Raw genomic sequence first — 18,452 nt, 5'->3', positions numbered from 1 at the left:
CCCCGCAAGAGATGAGGTTTTTTTTAAAGCACTTACTGATTTATTTATTTTAATGCATTAAAACCCCCAGATCCTGTAGAATTTAGAATTCTGTACTGAGCAGGTTGCTTAGCAGAGATATTTGTTGTGGCTGGTGTGTACAGCTGCAAAATCCCTGTCTTGTCTTGCTCATAATGGAGCAAGTTCTGTGGCAAAATACACTTCCAACCCTTGGGGCACAGTCTTGAAACCAAAGCTACCCCCAAGAACAGAGAAACTGGCCATCCTCTTTACAGAAATACTCCTGTTCATAATGCCAGCCAGTCAGCCCCACCCTCTTCCATGATACTTCATTACATCCCCACCCACCCCAAGTTTTCTGATTCAGTTTTCTGATACTCAGAGCATTCTGTGGCTTTTGAGCATGCTCATTCTGCATTGGGCAGGTTTCAATGTTGACTTTTTGCTCTGCAGTTTTTTTAAGCAAACTTTCTCAAGCCTCAGAGTTTGTCTCTCAGTGGTCCTGTTGGTACTCGCCACCCGAGTTCCCTGTGTGTGACTTTGCATACATGTCCGTAGCTGGTTGCAGTTGGAGGGACATAGTTTGGAGTTGACAGAGCTGGTCAAGACACCTGACCAAGCTGGGTTCTGCTTGTTACCATTTGTAAAAATGTATATATCCAGCCTCTCATATCCAAGGGTGGGTCAAACAGTGCTGCTTTTGCTGTGTGATTGATCACCCGAACTAGACACAGCACATCTGAAATAACAGATCTTGTATATCTCATGCTTTGGTGAGTCTTCTGAGACGGTTATTAGTTACAGATTTGTAACTTAAGCATTTTGCAGCAGACAAATGGAATTGCTAAACTACATGCTCAGTGATTTGCTCAAGCTTTATCCTTTATGTAACCACAGTATAAGTCACCTTATTTTGCCTAGCAGGCAGGCAGAACACTCAGCCTCCTTTGGGTCAGTCAGCCTCCTTTAATCCATTATGTGCTAATACTGTCTGCCTGCTTGTTTGCCTGTGTGCTTGTCTCCGCTATTTCTGCCCTTCTGTGATTTATCTTTTCTTTACTGATTTCTTAAATCCTTTGGGACTGTGAATATTGCTTTTCCTCTTGGCACTTCCTGTTTCTAATCACTAGTGCTGATTTAGGCTATGATGTTCCACTATGGACGTTGGCCAGAGACTGCCATTTTGAGTCTTAACACTATCCAGAAACCTACATATTCTTCTAGATGAAATGCTGAAAGAATCCCATGCAGCATTTAGGCTGTTTGAGTACCAATACTCCATTGCGTATTTTCTTTTCGCAACATGAAGCGGTAAACCAGCCTTCCTTGTTCCAGGTTGTTGTTTTTTTCATGTGTAGGAGTCAGATGTCCAAATAACCACACTGCAAACTATTTCCAAGTAAGCTACATCATGTGATAGAGAAAGGAACTTGCTTGCATTTCCATTTGCTTTCAAGTAAGCATTCCTGCTTCCCTTTCCAAATGCTTTCCTGTTAGCAGAACTACTTGCAAGTACTAGCCGGCCATTTTAAAGATAAGCTTCTTGAGAACAATGCTCTCTATTTTTAGGGAAGTTAAATACTTAGCACTGTAATAAGTAGTCCGCCTGTACTTGACACCATTCTTCAGGATGTGGTACAGATGATGCTAGTAATCTGTTATGGTCCATGTATGGCTACCATTGCTTTGGGTTCCAGTGACACTAGCCAGTTGTAGAGAGGGCATCTTTTTGTCCCTTATCCATGAGTTCACCATAGTATGTGCACACAAATGCCTCAACATGCCACAAAACTCAATATAGCACCTATTTAACCTGTTCTGTTGGATTCGTTAGTTCTAGCTCAGTTGGTAAAGCATGAAATTCTTAATCTCAGGGTCATGGATTTGAGCCCCACGTTGAGCAAAAGATTCCTTGTTGGGTTGAAACAAACGACAGACGAATGACAAGTGTCATATGGGAGGCATCTCTCGAGCATGTCTCGGGGAGTCCCTTTTATTGAATATTACATCATTGCCACATATGTGCTTGTTGCTGATTGGTTAACACAAATACAATGTAAGGGTTGCATATAAGCATTAATCATCAATAGATTAAAGGTTGGGAAAGGGAATACAGAATTGGACAGGCGTGAAAACCTCTTTATTAAACTATAACTAGTGATTGATATAGCAAAACTTTAAAGAGCATAACAATCGCATTCCGTAGATGTGGTCAACCATGCATTAAGAACAGGACAGGGTACGATGTTTCATGAACTCAATGTGAACTAAACATTCTAAGATGGGTGAGGACTGAATATGCAGAAGGAAAACTTCCCATCAATTCCTGAATTGCAGGGGGTTGGACTAGATGACCCTTGTGGTCCCTTCATGTACGATTCTATGAGGATGTATCTATAAAGAAGAGGTAGTATCCGATGAAATTGTCATGCTGGCGCAATTAACATTCCTCACCTTCTCCTCTCCCTCTGTGCCTGCCAGATCTACTCAGGAAGCTTGGGGGGGGGGGGACCCAGAACAGATTTGAAGGATACGTGATGGGGAGGGGGCAGTTCTGATGCATAAGGAGAAGCCCTCGTGCAAATATATGGCGACCTTTTAGGATATGCCCCAACGCTTTGTTCTGTGCAGTAGCTTAATGATGATCCCTTTTTGTGTGTGAAACAGTTTGAATGGTGTGACTTCTTTATAATAAGGGCTGAGCATTCTGCCATCCCCCTGGTCATGACACCAGTCTTTTCCACAGAGCAGTTAGTAATGGGACCTGAACTCAAATCACAGTATGGTGCACAAGGGTTTACACCTGGTGATTCAAACTCTGGTTAATCTCTTTCTTCATAGTTCCTGTGAGGTGCTTCTTGACACAAAACACCTCAAGGTGAGCCCTTTCAGAATAAGAATCATTCGTGTGGATCTCTTCCATTGTTTTCCTACAAAAAAATCAGTTTATTATCTAGGCTTGTGATGCATAGGATTCCACTCAGAGGTCGGTGGATAAATCAGCAGTGAGTATGGTAATCACAAATCCAAGCTTATCTCTTGCAAATAGTAGAAACATGGCATTGAATATTCTGTCATGTGGAGGGAAATGATTATAGCGTCTGCTTCTTGTTCTCCACATTTCTCTGTAGTGTCTGAAACAGAACTTTTTTTATTGTTCCTTTTCGTCCATTGTTGCATGTCTTGTAAAGGTGTGTGAAACAGTGTGGGGACCGCTAGTGCATCCTGTCTTTCCTAAATTATGTGATGTCCTGAAGTTGCTTTTAGGTTCAAATGACATGTTAATATCAGTAAAGGCTGAACCCACTGAATGGGGCATGAGAAACTGAAACCCATAAATATTTTTGCCCAGTGAGGTACATTGTGGTTCTTCGTGCTTAAAGCAGAACTGAGGTAGCTCGAACTTTCAAACTAGGTGTAACAATAGGCCCATTTGCTTAAATGTCTATCCACCACAAAACTATATTACATGGGGATGGCATAGATAGATCTTTGGAATAGTGGAGGGTGTGCAGGTGAGAGGGGTAACGAACTCCTCCCTGCCTGCAATACTTACCTCCCTTCCCCATCCCTGCATTTTTCTGCAACGTGTAGAGTACCAGTACTAGAAATTAACTCAGCTGAGCAAGAAAAGCAGTTATGAGCAGGGTCTAGGTCACCTCACAGTTAACAGATTAAGGTCCGATCCTGGGGTGACCTTGAGCCAATAACCACAGCAGGGCGGAGAAAAGTATATTTTATTCAGACTGCAGAAAGAAGGTACAGGATTCCAAAGCCTGTACACCTCCTGGGTGCCCATGAAATGTTTTTATACACGTTGCTTACATTGAGCCATCAGGAGGGTAAATTGTGTTACATGCTGATTGGTTACAAAGCGCTGACGTATGCATTGGCATAGATTCACAGTATTTGCACATGATTCGGCTTTTTGCGCATGTTCTTCAGTTCTGTGGTGTGTTACTTCTTTATTTCCACTATTGTTACAGGGAAATGTTCTCCTCGCTGTTCCTCAACAGTACATTCCAAAGGGAGAGGTAGCGATTGAAAAAGCACAGCAAGCAATGCGTGGATCTGTTGCCTCAGGGACAGTGACTGCTGGCTTAAAATGGCGTTTGTCTGGTTCCGAACCTCTTCATCCCCCGTGGCCTGTTTTACTCTAAAACTCAGATATTGCCTCCTCGCTGTACAGCATTTGGGTCAGGTTCAGGCAAATGGCTCTGCCGGTGTCATGTGTAGATTTGAGTTTGTCATATGCCACAGTGACCAGTCCTTGGCTGGCAGCCATGAATTTAGGAGCTTGGGTGACTTGGCTGTGATTGGTCTCGCTAGGCCTCTTCCCACAGGCAGCCACGTATGGTTTCCTAGCAACAGCTTAGGGCAAGCTCTCATTGACTCCAGCTCATCAACATTATTCAGATTAGGAATCTGTGAATTGGAACATTCACAAGAATCCCAGTTAGGATTATTATTTCCTCCCGGTCATTTAGATTCCTAGAACCAAATCAAACTATAAATAGGGATTTTATAATCCACATGGACAGGATTACTGAGGCAGCATGAATAACCCATTGTTAGAGGTGACTTTTATTTCTGACTAGCAATATGCCAAGAGTAATGGCTGGCCAGGGTATGTAGGGGGGGGGGCATAATAAGAATTCTGCCATGCAGGGTGAGGGCAGAAAATAGTCCTTAAGATGTGTCTCCTTCAGCTTGTGCACCTGAAGGGGCCATTAGAATATTGTTCTCTATATGATCCCAAAAAACTGTTTAAAGCATTTTCTCCTCTCTCATATGTTATCCCAAAGGGGGGAGGTTTTGAAGGTTTTTCACCAGCCAGAAGAACAAGGCTTTTTCTTGACAGTGAAAATAGGCCTATCTCAGGAATGTCTGGCTTGGGCAAGTAAAAGATAAAGAGCAAGGTTGAATAGGTTGAATGAATGTTATTGTAACCCCAGAGGGAGGGACTGGACATACGTGAGACAAGGAAGTCCAAATATGGAGAAACGAAAGCTAAATTCTATACCATTTCCCGTAAATCACATGCTTTCGTGTAAATCAGATGATAGACCGTCACAGGGGATATAAAAAGGGCTGGCAAGCACAGAGAGGGTGGGCAGGCAATGAATTTTACCTTGTCTGTACCATTATTTTGTCATGATAAAATAAAAATGATTTTACTGCTGTCAAATTGACTTTTTGAAGCGAATTCTGATACTCCGAAGGGAAGGAACTAGGAAAAGGTCTTTCACACCTTGTGTTAAACTGTGGTTTAGTGCAGGGGGTGGGGAACCTTTTTCAGTCTGTGGGTCATTTGGCTAACCTCCTGCAGTGCAGGAATCCTGCCCTGGGTGGGCTTGATCCAGGAGCAACCTGGCTAACAGACGGACGTACTGATCCATTGCACCACAACAAATATCCATTTACTTTTCACATTCCGCTCTGACCAGGAAAGCAAGAAGCATCATGATAAGAGTTAGAGGGTACATTCTCACCAGGCGAAAACACACAATGCAGGTGTGAAAGCGAAGTTGGTGAGGGGCGTGGCCTTGGGAGGGGGTGTGGCCTAGAGAGAGTCCCCAACGACCCCAAATAGGCTTGGAGTGCCCTGAGATTCCCATCGCTGGTTTAGCAAGACAGTCAGATGCAGCCCTTGTTGGGAGCAGGCTGTTTTTAAAATACATATACAGGTCAGAGAAAGAGCGAGAGCGCACATTAGGAAAAGAAGCCGACGGATGCTTTTGTATGGCTGTGCTGAAATGTTCCCCAGTGTTCAGTATCAAAAAACAAACTATCACACCAAGAGAGGTTGTCAATAGGATGTTCTTAGATTTGCCAAATGAAAATTTCTATTGAAATGCTTCCCATCTTTACATCCCTGACTAACATGTTGCTGATTCTGCACCTCTATTGTTGTTTTTAATATGCAATATTTATTGATTTTAATATAGAATATTTCTACCTCATCCACCTTCATAAAATCAAAGCGGCTTCCAACCATTAAAGCAGTGTCTGCCCCTGGCTAGCACATCTTCCCTCATGGTGTGCAGGTAACCTGTGTTTGGCCCTCTAGCCTTCTCTATCTGGTCCGTGAGACACACAGGTCACCTAAACACAGAGTGTCAAGCCAGGAGTTTATATGCAGATACTGCTTTTAATAGGGACGCAGGTGGTGCTGTGGGTTAAACCACAGAGCCTAGAACTTGCCGATCAGAAGGTCGGCGGTTCGGATCCCCGTGACAGGGTGACCTCCCGTTGCTCAGTCCCTGCTCCTGCCCACCTAGCAGTTCGAAAGCACGTCAAAGTGCAAGTAGATAAATAGGTACTGCTCTGGCGGGAAGGTAAATGGTGTTTCCGTGCACTGCTCTGGTTCGCCAGAAGCGGCTCAGTCATGCTGGCCACATGACTCGGAAGCTGTACACTGGCTCCCTCGGCCAATAAAGCGAGATGAGTGCCGCAACCCCAGAGTTGGCCACGACTGGACCTAATAGTCAGGGGTCCCTTTACCTTTACCTTACTGCTTTTAATTATTGGTAGCTGTTTAGATTTTATGAAGGCTTGTGAGATATAAATATTCTATATTAAAATCAATAAATATTCTATATTAAGAACCAAAGGTTTTCCATACTTACCATATAGGAAGAAGACTGAGGGAGAAGTGTCATCCTATCAACATCATTCACATGGTATAACAATAGAAAATATTGTTCGAGTCCTGCTTGTGTGTTTTACATAAGCAGCACTTTGTTGGCCACTGTGAGAACAGGATGCTGAACTAGATTGGCCATCGGCCTGATCCTGCAGGCTCTTCTCATGAAATACTGTTTCTTCTATTCACTTTCATGAAACGCTGACGACGCTTAACATCAGAATTTGTTCATTTTTGACCTTCTACTTTCCCAACTTCCTTTCCCTACCCAGATCATCAACTCAGTGGTTCTGCTGATTATACTGAGCGCCTTGACAGACCCCAGCCAGTACCACTTAACAACTGCTGAATTGGGGGGTGACATTGAATTTATGGACGATGCCAGTAAGTATACGTCGTTTCATTAGTAATTTACAAGCAGATCCCCATTAAATTGAACTGGTATTGTGCCAAGACAGCACTTTGAGAACCAGGTTTAGAATTTGCACAAAAAAGAAAGCCTTCCTTTTTTAAAAAAATCTTTTGACAAATAAGCGGACATTAAGGATGAGTTTTGCGGAGAGGACTGCAACTGAAGCTGATTTATTGAAACCGGCTACCTTGTCTTTATTCTTGGAGATAACCTTGACAATGAAAGTCAGTGTAGGTTAATATAGCAGTTGAGGGAGGAGTTATTCAGGCGCACACATTTTTTAAATGCTCTATTAGGCTTGACACATTTTGGAACAAATCCTTTTTTGGAGATGGTCTTCAGATAACAATTTTCAATCTGTTTTGTGAACTACGGTTGCTGCTTGCAAGTGGCCACATGGAAGAAGCCATTCTAGCAGGAGGCCATTGAGGGAAGGTGTCAGGGAACTGCCATCGGAGCCAGAGGGAGAGGGAGGGCTCCAGAGGGATTCCGGAGAGCGTCCCGGGATGGAGAGAAGCAGCACATCTTCTGGGGAAGGAAATCAGCGTAGCACCAGTGGAGAAGGGGGGGCAGATGGGGGAATCGGCGAGGTGGCTCCAAGACGCCTCGCCGGGGACCAGCGGGGGGAGCACGGGTCCTCCGCTGCCCACACCCTCCCTGCGTAGAAGACTTCCGCGCAGGGAGAGTAGGAGGAGACTTGGCGTCAAAGAACTTCTTTGCTGGAAGAAGTTCAAGAAACGCCCACTGACGGATTCTGCCAGCGATTGAGACAGCCACGGGCGAGTGGCTGTCCAGACAGAAAGGGTTCACTCAGGCAACCCAGCCAGGTGTGGCGCCGATTTACGCACGAGCAACCCCTAGAACCATTACAGAAAGGAAGGAAGCAGGGTCATTCCATGGGTCTTGTCCTGCCCTCCCTCCTTAGTCCTTTTTCCTTTTGCATCCTCTCTTTTAGCTTGTAAGCCCAGGGACCAACTTGCATCTTAAATTTATTTATTTTATAAAGTGTATACATTACTTGTGTTAAGTTGTGGGTGAACATATCAGACGACACAGCGATTCTTCCAAAGCAGCTCTTTATTTGTAAGCTGGAACAGAACTAACTGAGGAGCTCAGTCAGCCTGCTTATATAGAGCTCCAGAACAATGTAACTGTTGCCATTTTCTAAAACTATCCAATCACTGAACGTCTCTTTTCGATCCTTCATTTGCATACAAACGATCCAATCACTGAACGTCACTTTTCGATCCTTCATTTGCAAACTATCTACAGTATCCCCCTGCTGGCCCAGGGTGAGAACTTCAGTACATAACAACTTGATTGTAAAAAAACCCACAACAACAACCTTCAAAGCAGTTTGCAAAAAGAATAAAACAATAGAAAATTGGTTAAAAGGAGAGTTAAAAACAACTATATAAAACATTCAGGAGAATTAATCAGTGATAAACAGATGAAAACCTACTTTTTGAAACCTACCACCCATGTTTTAACCCAAATCTAATTCTAACCCCCTCGTCCCCCACCCATCACACTTAATGTCAGCACAACTTAATAGGCTTGAGGTAAGAATCCGCCAACAGCATATGAATCAATCTGGCTAACCTGATTAGAAACTACACACACACACACACACACACACACACACACCCCCTCTCAAACACAAAATCTATTCTCACTACAGCCAACCAAAGACAACCAACCACACCCTCAGCCACCCCCAACCTTTCTCACCACCAAGGAAATACAACAAGGAAATAGAGAACTAATACAAGTAACGCTGACACAAAACCCCACACATACACTAAGAAGAAGAACAGAAGCATAACCACCAGCCCCCATCCCACTTACCATTCCCCCCTCACCCTCTTTCCCCCTCTTTTCTTCCTAATCGTTTAAACCAATTCATGAACCAAGAACTCATACATTGGCTGCTAATAATGAACCATATGCTTTAGATATTACTCCACATTTATTATGCTCTTTTTGTGATATACAAATGACATGAAAAAACTTGGTATACTTATTTGTATAACATTATTCCTGTTTATAAAACCCAATTAAAAAAAGAAGACGAAACAGATGAAAACACAAATCAACATTCTACATATTTGGGTAGACTTCTCTAAATAAAATTGTTTTAAGCACCCACCAAATAGAGCACAGTGAAGGAGCCTTCCTGATGTCGGTAGACCAATAAGGAGATAGTTTCTTATAGTGCAATCCCATATGTGTCTACTTGGAAGTAGATATCAATCGGACTTACTCCTAGGTAAGTTGTTATAAGATTCCAACATTAGTGTTATCACAATAGATGGTGCTTTTCCTGTTGAGTTAATCAGAGCTATTATTACTCAAGTATATTTTATTAATTGAGTAGTTTCATTTATCAACTTTCCCTCATTCCCCTGAATGCCCATGTTTTGGAAAGATTGATCAGCAATACATAATATTAATGACTTAAAACTGTTTTTTATTTTATTTTATTTACACTAGTAGGGAGGTGAAAATGGAGACACCCTAAAACTGGCTTATAAAATGTCCCGTCCAAAAGAAAACTTTGAAGTACTCCTATCGAAACAGTAAAAAATAAATAAATAAAATGGTCATGGCTCTAGTACTTACTGTACTTTTGTTTTGTCATTGTTAGTAGCCAAGAACATTATTCATATTTGTGTTCCCTTGGAAAGTATTGTGGTGATATCATTTTTGCTTCTGGGTGCTTGGTACCCAGTACTAGCCCAGTGTCAATTTATTTAATGCAGTTTGAGATATAAGGTTCCCCCCCCCAAAAAAAAATCGTCTGTCTGCGTGTACATACAGAGCTCAGAAAATAATACTGCTAAAATGCTGCTTTGGGGCTGGGGTGCCTTGCTTCATTCAAGTCTTAGGCCAAACTAGAGGCCATCATCACAGCTGCCTCCGATCATAAACTTTAAAAGAAAAGAGTAGCATTCATGTTCCCCCGCAGCTCATTCCAGAGCTCACTTGCAGCTAAGTATGTGGCAAAAGACGGCTTGAGACAAAACAAATGAGGAATGCCAAATGTTTAGGGCAAATCATACAAGCTTACATTAAGAACATCACTATTGAAAGAAAAGGCAAGGACATCAGCATTCATGGCACATTATCAAAAAAAGAAAATACACCACTACCCCCCCCCAAAGCAAACAAGGACACAGATATCTTGAAATAGCTGCACACACCATCACAAAGCTAGACACATCCTAGACTTTTAAGTCCTCCAGCAGAGGACGCTCATGTATCAGAGGAATGCTGACACTATCAGAACTGAGGGAGAAGTGATTAGGCATGATACAACTTACTCTGAGACCAAAGGCAATCCAGTTTTGTCTTGTGCCAGTTCTTTCATACTTTTTGAACGGCGGTGAGTCTTCCTTAAAAGAGGAGGAAAGGAATATGATTCCTGCACCCTCTGATAGTGCACACGTTCTTCAGATGTGTATCTTTTGCTTCCTTCTGCTAATTACAAATCAAGTGTTGCATATTTTGTCAGCGTTTCCTTGCCACCTCTCGAAAGACCTTGGGATTAGAATTAGCTGAACCATTTCACCATGTACCAAAGACTGACTGGTTGTTTCTTTCAGATATGTGCATCGCTACTGCAATTTCTCTTCTTATGATCCTCATCTGTGCAATGGCCACATACGGCGCATATAAGGTAACACGTGGCTTATGGCCCCTTATTCATTCAGTTGTAACCATCCTTGCATAAAAATTGAATACATAAAGCTGGTAGGCAAAACAGCTGATAAGTTTGTGGGAAAATAACAAGCTGTCATATTTACAGTGCCTTAACTGGGCGTGTGGCCAACATCATGTGAAAAAACACCTATCCCTCCGAACTCCCATGGCAGGGCCAGAAGGGTCTTCATGTTTGCAGCCATCTGCCTGTTAAGGCATTCCAGATGCTAGAAAATATGTGGAAATGTCAACACAGGGGTGCCATTTGGGGAGAAGGGGTCATGATATGACTGACTTTTAATCTAAGTCTAATGAAATATTTATCTTTGTGATATCTCTTTTTCCTTATAGTTTGGTTCTTTTGTGAACTGCTTTGAACTCTCTGGGAAAGTAAAATTAAAGTGTGTTAGAATTTTCTAGATAACCATTAAGTTTCCTCTTTCTCTCTCTCTCTTTAACATACAGCAACATGCAGCCTGGATCATCCCTTTCTTCTGTTACCAAATATTTGATTTTGCACTCAACACCTTGGTCGCTATTAGCATACTTGTGTACCCAAGCACAATTCAGGATTACCTGCAGCAACTGGTAAGTCCCTTTCCCCCATTATTCATTGCTGTCCTTGAGAAGCTAAGGGCAAAGGTTTGCAGCACAGTTTGTTCCTTTGTTCTAAACAAAACCCAAGGGAGGTTTGGATGAATCATGGTTCTTATCTGCCATAGTTTTGGCTTTTGCAAAAACTCTAATATTCACATGTGAAAATGCCCCAAAGCTTTTATGTCTTTCTGTATCTAACTAACTCAGTAGCCGATTAAGTGCTTCTGCTAGTGCAAGGACTTCTTCTTGTGTGGAGAACTCCCAGAACAAATCTAGGGCATGCAGAAGTACCTGGTGACAGAAGAGGGAGGAAAAGTTCTGTTGCACAGCCAAAATCCTTGGGCTAGCAGAAGCGCTTCATTGAATACCACCCCAAATCTTAAAGAACCTTACGAGGTATCATTAGAAAAGTCAGCCTGACTTTGTTACATTCTACCTGCTTGAGCATAGCCCTGGGTTTTAGAGCATGTGCACAGTTCCTTGCAGAAGAGAAGTCCTGGGAGAGAACATCTTTGCCTCCCTGGAAACATCTGATCCGGAGTCCAAAATGGAGGCTAAAGCCTCAAATATATGTGGGACTCTTGAGATCAGTAAAAACTGGTACAGTATCTGTTCTTATTGTTATTTTGCCATTGACCCAAGCAAGTGCCATTTTTGGTGTCAGTGGACCTTTGGCTGACCATGAGTTTGTTCTGTCTCCTTAAAGACTCTAAACTTGGCATTACAAAAAAATATCACAGGTTCAGACCTATCAAGCCATTGTTAAAAAAGAACTTGATGATGCCTAGGTGTTTGCTCAAAGACACTTTTCATACTTCACAGTGGGGGTCTGAAATCCCCAAATGCTCTAGGTGGAGCTATATAAGAATACAAGAAAATGTCAAAGCAGACCAGATTAGACCACTGCTGTCTACAGTGACTAGCAATGGCTTTCCAGGGTCTCAGCAAATGTCTTTTCCATCTTTGGCTCCTGCGTTAAGCAGGGGCTTGAACTCGATAGCCTGCAAAGCCATCTTCCAGCTCTAAGATGGGAGATGCCAGGGGCAGAAACTGAAATCTTATTTGATTGCAAAGCACCTGCTCTACCTTTATGGTTTTATGGTTCTTCTCCATTTGACAGCAGGGAGAAATGTATTATCACATTGTTATATTACACATTTTTAAAAATCGCATCATGGTATTATACATTCAAATGTATTATGCCTATAGATATGTCCATGGATCTTTACAAAATACTAATTTTATAGCAACGTTGCTTTAAAATATTTATTTATTTTGTAAAATCTATATGCCGCTTTATTGAATACAAAAATCTTCAAAGCCATTTAAAAAATACATTTTAATGCATTTGGATACATTTTGTGAGAACTGCATTAAAAAAACTTGGAAGTGCAAAAGTCCTAATAAAAGAATGTGAAATGTAAGGCTATTGTGCTATGGACTGCTTCTCCCCCTCTTTAAATCATTGAGCGCTGGAAGTAGACTGACACACAGTGCAATCATGCTTCATGATGCATTATAAGGCCAATGTAATTATGAAGAGGAAGAAGGATTGAAAGAGACAGAACGCACACTGCTCCTTGTCCCTTATATTTAGTTTTGCTCTGATCCTTAATTGCCAACCTGGTTACCATATGTGGACTTGTTTGTTTTAAACCCACAAGAATGCTGAATTAGCTCATAGCAGTCCAGAGAACAATGGAATAGATGGAAGAAGGAAAATAATGCAGCGCAGAATTTCTGTTTCTGTCCCCTCCAGAGAAATGTCTTTTGCTTCTTAATTCCCACCCCGTTCTCTATTGGCATGGGGTGCTAAATTCTATATTATTTTATTTTTCTTCTGTTTATGAATTTCTTTCCATAAAATATCTAGAATGGATTTCACAGTAAAAAAATACCAACTTTAAAAATAATTTCATATGTAAAAACAATTTCAAATCAAATAGAGATATGGACTGTGATAAAGATTAATGGCTGCATGAACTGCAATAGCTTCATCGAGCATCAAATTTGAGAAACCAGAGGTCTTATTTACAGGATCTATTGGGATTCATTGTATTAAGCACCCCATTCAAAGTAACTGGAATGCAAGCACTTACAAAACACTTCACTCAAGATTTTATTTTTCCCTTTGGCAAGCGTTCTTAAAAAGCGGAAATGGCTCCGACTCCCTCAGGGATTGGAAGAGATTTGGGGTTTTGCTGAGCTTGGATCCTGGCCATTCTCCTCTTTTGTTCATTTGTTTTTGTTTATAGTAAGTGCATGAGCTGGGTTACTTCAAAGAGAACTTTTACTAATGACAGGGTGACAATGGCAAGTCAAAGTCCTGCTTGTGCCAAGTTCTTCTTTCTTATTCTTTCCCTACAAGGCTGGTGTTGATACATGTTCATTACCTAGAACATACAGGAGGTATTCTGCCATGCCCTAAGACAGGGGTCAGCAACCTTTTTCAGCCGTGGGCCGGTCCACCGTCTCTCAGACCATGTGGTGGACTGGACTATATTTTTTTGGGGGGGTGAATGAATTCCTATGCCCCACAAATAACCCAGAGATGCATTTTAAATTAAAGCACACATTTTACTCATGTAAAAACACCAGGCAGGCCCCACAAATAACCCAGAGATGCATTTTAAATAAAAGGGCACATCCCTGACTTTTTCCTGGCCCACATAGGACCAGTCTGGATAGTTGGCCTTGGTGAAGATTTGACGTTTTCATCCCCCAAAAGTTTTTGATTTGAGTTTCTCCTGAACTGAGGCTGCATTTTAATGTTGTATTTTAATCTTGTTTTTTAAGTTGTAGTTTAATCAGTTGTTTTTATACCTGGTGTTAGCCGCCCTGAGCCCAGTCTTGGCTGGGGAGGGTGGGGTATAAAAAAATAATAATTTAGTTTTATTTTTATTTTTGTTATTACTCATGTAAAAACACACTGATTCCTGAACTGTCCGTGGGCCAGATTGAGAAGACAATTGGGCCACATCCAGCTCACGGGCCTTAGGTTGCCTACCCCTGCCCTAAGATTATTGGGACAGGAATCTTGTTGCAATTTTACACTCTGAAGTGCCACATACATTAGAGGAAGGGAGGTCAGGAGATGTCGTGATGGCACGTGGGCTGCCTGACAAGCAAGCAAGCAAGTGGAAGCCAGGAGGAGGGCGTGGAGCTGCAAGCTGGCGAGGAGCAAAACTCTCTACAGGAAGAGAGCTATGGAGGGCAACTTGCTCAAAGTCCTTACTGGCCAACCCTGGCACCTGTCCATAAAAAAGCAGAACTTATCTCCCTCAGCTATCACCTGGCAGCAGCCATTCCATCGGGATACCTCAGTTGGATCATTAGTGATTGGATGGCCACCTGTCGTGGATGCTTAGTTGATATCCCTGCATTTCAGGGGGTTGGACTAGATGACCCTCAGATCCCTTCCACCTCTATGATTCTATGGTTCTGTAAGTTTTGCCAAAAGGACAGCTCCCTCAAATGCTTCCTGCCTCTGAACTGTTTCTGTGCCAGGGGCTCAATATGCACCACACTACTTAAGAACTGGCGCCCAAGTTTGTTTTCTTCCTCTTCCTTCCCTGGCCCTTTCACGTGTGTTTTTTAGATTATAAACCCGTGGGCAGGGAATGTCTTGTTTTAATTGGCTCTGATAGCTTTTTTTGGTGGAAAAGCGGGACACAAATACTCTAATTGTGGGGTCTTTACAGTTCTGTCAGTGGTGGTTAAGAGCAGTGGACTCGTAATCTGGTGAACCGGGTTCACTTCCCCGCTCCTCCACACGCAGCTGCTGGGTGACCTTGGGCTGGTCACACTTCTCTGAAGTCTCTCAGCCCCACTCACCTTACAGAGTGTTTGTTGCGGGGGAGGAAAGGAAAGGAGATTGTTAGCTACTTTGAGACTCCTTAGGGTAGTGATAAAGCAGGATACCAGATCCAAACTACTCTTCTTCTTCTTCTTCTTCTTCTTCTTCTTCTTCTTCTTCTTCTTCTTCTTCTTCTTCTTCTTCTTACTTCTGGGTACCACCATGGGGTCTTGGACATGAGTCCCATCTGCACAGTGGTTTTCCAAGTGGATCTCCCTGTTCATCACTACAACTACGGTAGTGATCACTCATCAGTTTGCCCAATGGCTGTCATCTGAAGCCACGCACTTCTCCCTGCAGCCGGGTGTAAACAAAACTCCACGCATGGTCCAACTTTCAGTTGGGTTTGTTTTCCCAGCTTCAAAACAAGGCGGTGCTTTTATGTAACCTAGCTGAAGAAATTCCACATTTAGTTATACAGCACTGCCAGTAAATGGTTGCATCAGTAAATATTTCTTCATGTGTTTAACATGTGGACCTGCCACACATCTGGACTGCCCAAATATTCAGCAGCAAATCATTTGTCCGTTCATCTGCAGTATAGATTAAGACTTTACTGCTTTTCTTGTCCCAGTCATATATTTTAGCACGATCTTGGTGTTCAATTGTTTCATCTTTTTGAATTCTGACTTTGGGGCAAGTGCCGCTTTGTATATGGACAGCATAAACACACACAAATTCCTACATAAATGTTGCCAAATCTTGGCAGTAACTTCCTAGTGAACTACGTGGATAATAGAAGCCCTGCTGACCCACTAAGGATACCCCAAAAAAAGATTTACCATTGACCCAACTACATTTTGTAAGAATCATTCTGCGTTCCTTTGTGCTGTGCAGTCAAAGGTTAATCCACTTTTTACCAGTGTCACTCCACATGGTTTTACTATTTTCGCGATTCAAATAATACTCTTCAACATTTGTGTGTGAAATACAGTATCCTTTACCTGCTTCTAAGCTGGCAAAGTGATGGTGCCAGTTAAAGAGGAACTTAGTTGCAACTTGTTTTGCTTTCCCCAATGGCTTTAGGTGGTCCTTGTCCACTTAGTCCCTTCTTTTTAACCCACATTCTGGAAACAAGGTGTAGATGTGAGTAAGTTGGGAAGGGAATAATCTTTTTCCATAGGTCTGGATGTTTATGGGGAGCCCTTGGACTCAGCTACATTGGCAAAGAAAAAGTGTTTTATATGCGTTCTTTATGCATTCTGACACTGTGACACCAGATGACGCTGTGGAGTTCTATTTTTTGCCAACCCAATGTTTGCAACACGTTAAACTGAAACGCTTCTTTGATATGTGTAGATCCAGCCCTTGCTAACAGACCTGTGCGGCACCTTTGAAGATCAACCAATTCAGGCTGCAATTTTGAACACACTTATTAGGGAGCAGTCCCCGTGGAATTCAGTGGTCTTATTTCTGACTAATGTATGGTTATTGTGGCTTTAGCCCTCATTAGAAATTGGGATGGTGGGGAGCCCTTCTGATACTGTGCTTGTGCATCTTTCAACCTTAGCATGGGAGGTTGCAGACTTCATCTTTGCACATCCTTAACTCAGGCTGCCCCAGTATAGTAACATCCATTGTCTTAGTAAAAATAGAGTATGTTAAACAGATGAAAAGGTTGCTTAGGGTGTGACAGGCAAGTGACTTTATGTTTTGGTGTGCAAGGCTTTCGGATAATTTTCCTTCTGCGGAGGCAAAGCCAGAAGCGATCAAAATACTAGACCAGAACAAGAATAAGATGTATTTGTTTTTTTAAAGAAAGAAGCCGAGAGGAGAGTTGTGTAACATTTATCTCCAGTCTGTTACACACCATCTGGTGAGATGAAACCATTGGAACACTTCAATTAAATTCAAGAAAAAGAAAACTTATTGCCAGCAGCTGGCAAAAAAAGAAAGAAATTAATGCACACAGGAGTATATATTTGTCTTGATTCAGTCTGAATATATTTGGCAATAATACCAAAGAATTAACAATAGCTTCAGAAACTCTGGGGAGAAGTTCTTCCATGTCCCCAACCCCTAGCCCCAGACATTAAGGCACAGGGAAAACATTAGGCTTCACAGGTAGGCCCCACTGGTGCCCTGGCAACTGCCCAAGAATGCCATGTGTTGACCAACAGGCTACCATTAATAAATAAATAACGGCCTCATATTGTCATGTAAAGTATTCTATAACGAGAGAGGTGCACGATCATTATTACTAATTTTTCTTCTTCTTTTTTTGCAGCCTGGTAATTTTCCCTACAAGGAAGATATTATGTCTGTCAATCCCACATGTCTCATTGTGATTATTCTGCTTTTTATAAGTATCACCTTGGCTTTTAAGGTAAGCATATATCTACAGAAACCAAGTTGTTGGGATGCATGATCATTCATCCCCCTGTGCACCAGTAGTTGCGAATCCAGGAAGACTGAAAAAAGCAGGGGTCACAGAGACAGTGACTTAGAAAACACCATGGTTACCAGAATGGCTGGCTCAAGAAGGAGAGAACCTCACATTTCCTGAGAACTGAAGTTGGCAGTGGGTCTTCCTTTTGGGTCTTTCCTCCCTGCACTTTCATGGAAAAATCTTTTGAAGCATCCCTGAGCTTCAGGGGTAGCTATGCAGATGATTACACAGTTGAGATGTTCTATAGCAGTGGCAGGGGAGCTTTTAGACTCCCAACTCTCATCAGCCCCAGGCTGGTCAGGGATGATGGGAGTCCAGTAACATCTGGAGGACCACAGTTTCCCTATCCCTGTTCTAAAATTCCATACCCATGCAGAAGTTCCCATGCTGCTTTTTGGATTGGATCCATGAAATAGCCCTTCCAAGCAAAGCATTGTAGAGGAATCTTCAGGAAGCAGAAGAGCATGTTCTCATTTTGAAATATGACCCATGACTACCTGCAGTGAGCATGCGCCAGGGGCAAATGATTGCCTTTTGTCTAAATCTTGATTGACTGCTCTAGCGAGAGTCTGATAAGCAGCAATCAAGAGTGGGAGAAGCTGCTGTTCCTTAGCCCCACATTCCCAATGGTTGTTGTAGAAATAGAATGGTTAAATGTGTAGTTGCCCTGTGGATTTGCTAGAATGAGCCACCAGCTGTGATACACAAGTTAGCTAAGCTTGTACTGTATGGTTGGATTTTCGGTCCCATTTACTTCAAGAACATTAACTGGCTTAAATAAAAGTTTTCTGTCATAACAGGTTTTGCTGTTCAGGCTGAAAGTAGGTCAAGATTATCTCATTTATTGGAC

At 42.3% G+C, this 18,452-nt stretch overlaps 1 protein-coding gene across 1 annotated transcript in view; it reads left to right on the top strand.

The window, feature by feature from the left end:
• LAPTM4B (lysosomal protein transmembrane 4 beta) overlaps window positions 1–18,452 on the top strand; it is a 52,737-nt gene that overhangs the window by 18,098 nt on the left and 16,187 nt on the right. The window contains exons 2-5 of the mRNA XM_083517453.1: window positions 6,919–7,030; window positions 10,664–10,737; window positions 11,226–11,348; window positions 17,441–17,539. Of these exons, the coding sequence (XP_083373579.1) occupies window positions 6,919–7,030; window positions 10,664–10,737; window positions 11,226–11,348; window positions 17,441–17,539 (408 nt within the window). The remainder of the gene's footprint in view (window positions 1–6,918; window positions 7,031–10,663; window positions 10,738–11,225; window positions 11,349–17,440; window positions 17,540–18,452) is intronic.

Source organism: Podarcis liolepis, assembly GCF_965112155.1.
Source record: "Podarcis liolepis genome assembly, chromosome: 8".
NCBI classification, from domain to species: domain Eukaryota; kingdom Metazoa; phylum Chordata; class Lepidosauria; order Squamata; family Lacertidae; genus Podarcis; species Podarcis liolepis.
The sequence above is the reverse complement of the archived record's forward strand: the minus strand, read 5'-3'. Positions and strand labels throughout refer to the sequence as shown.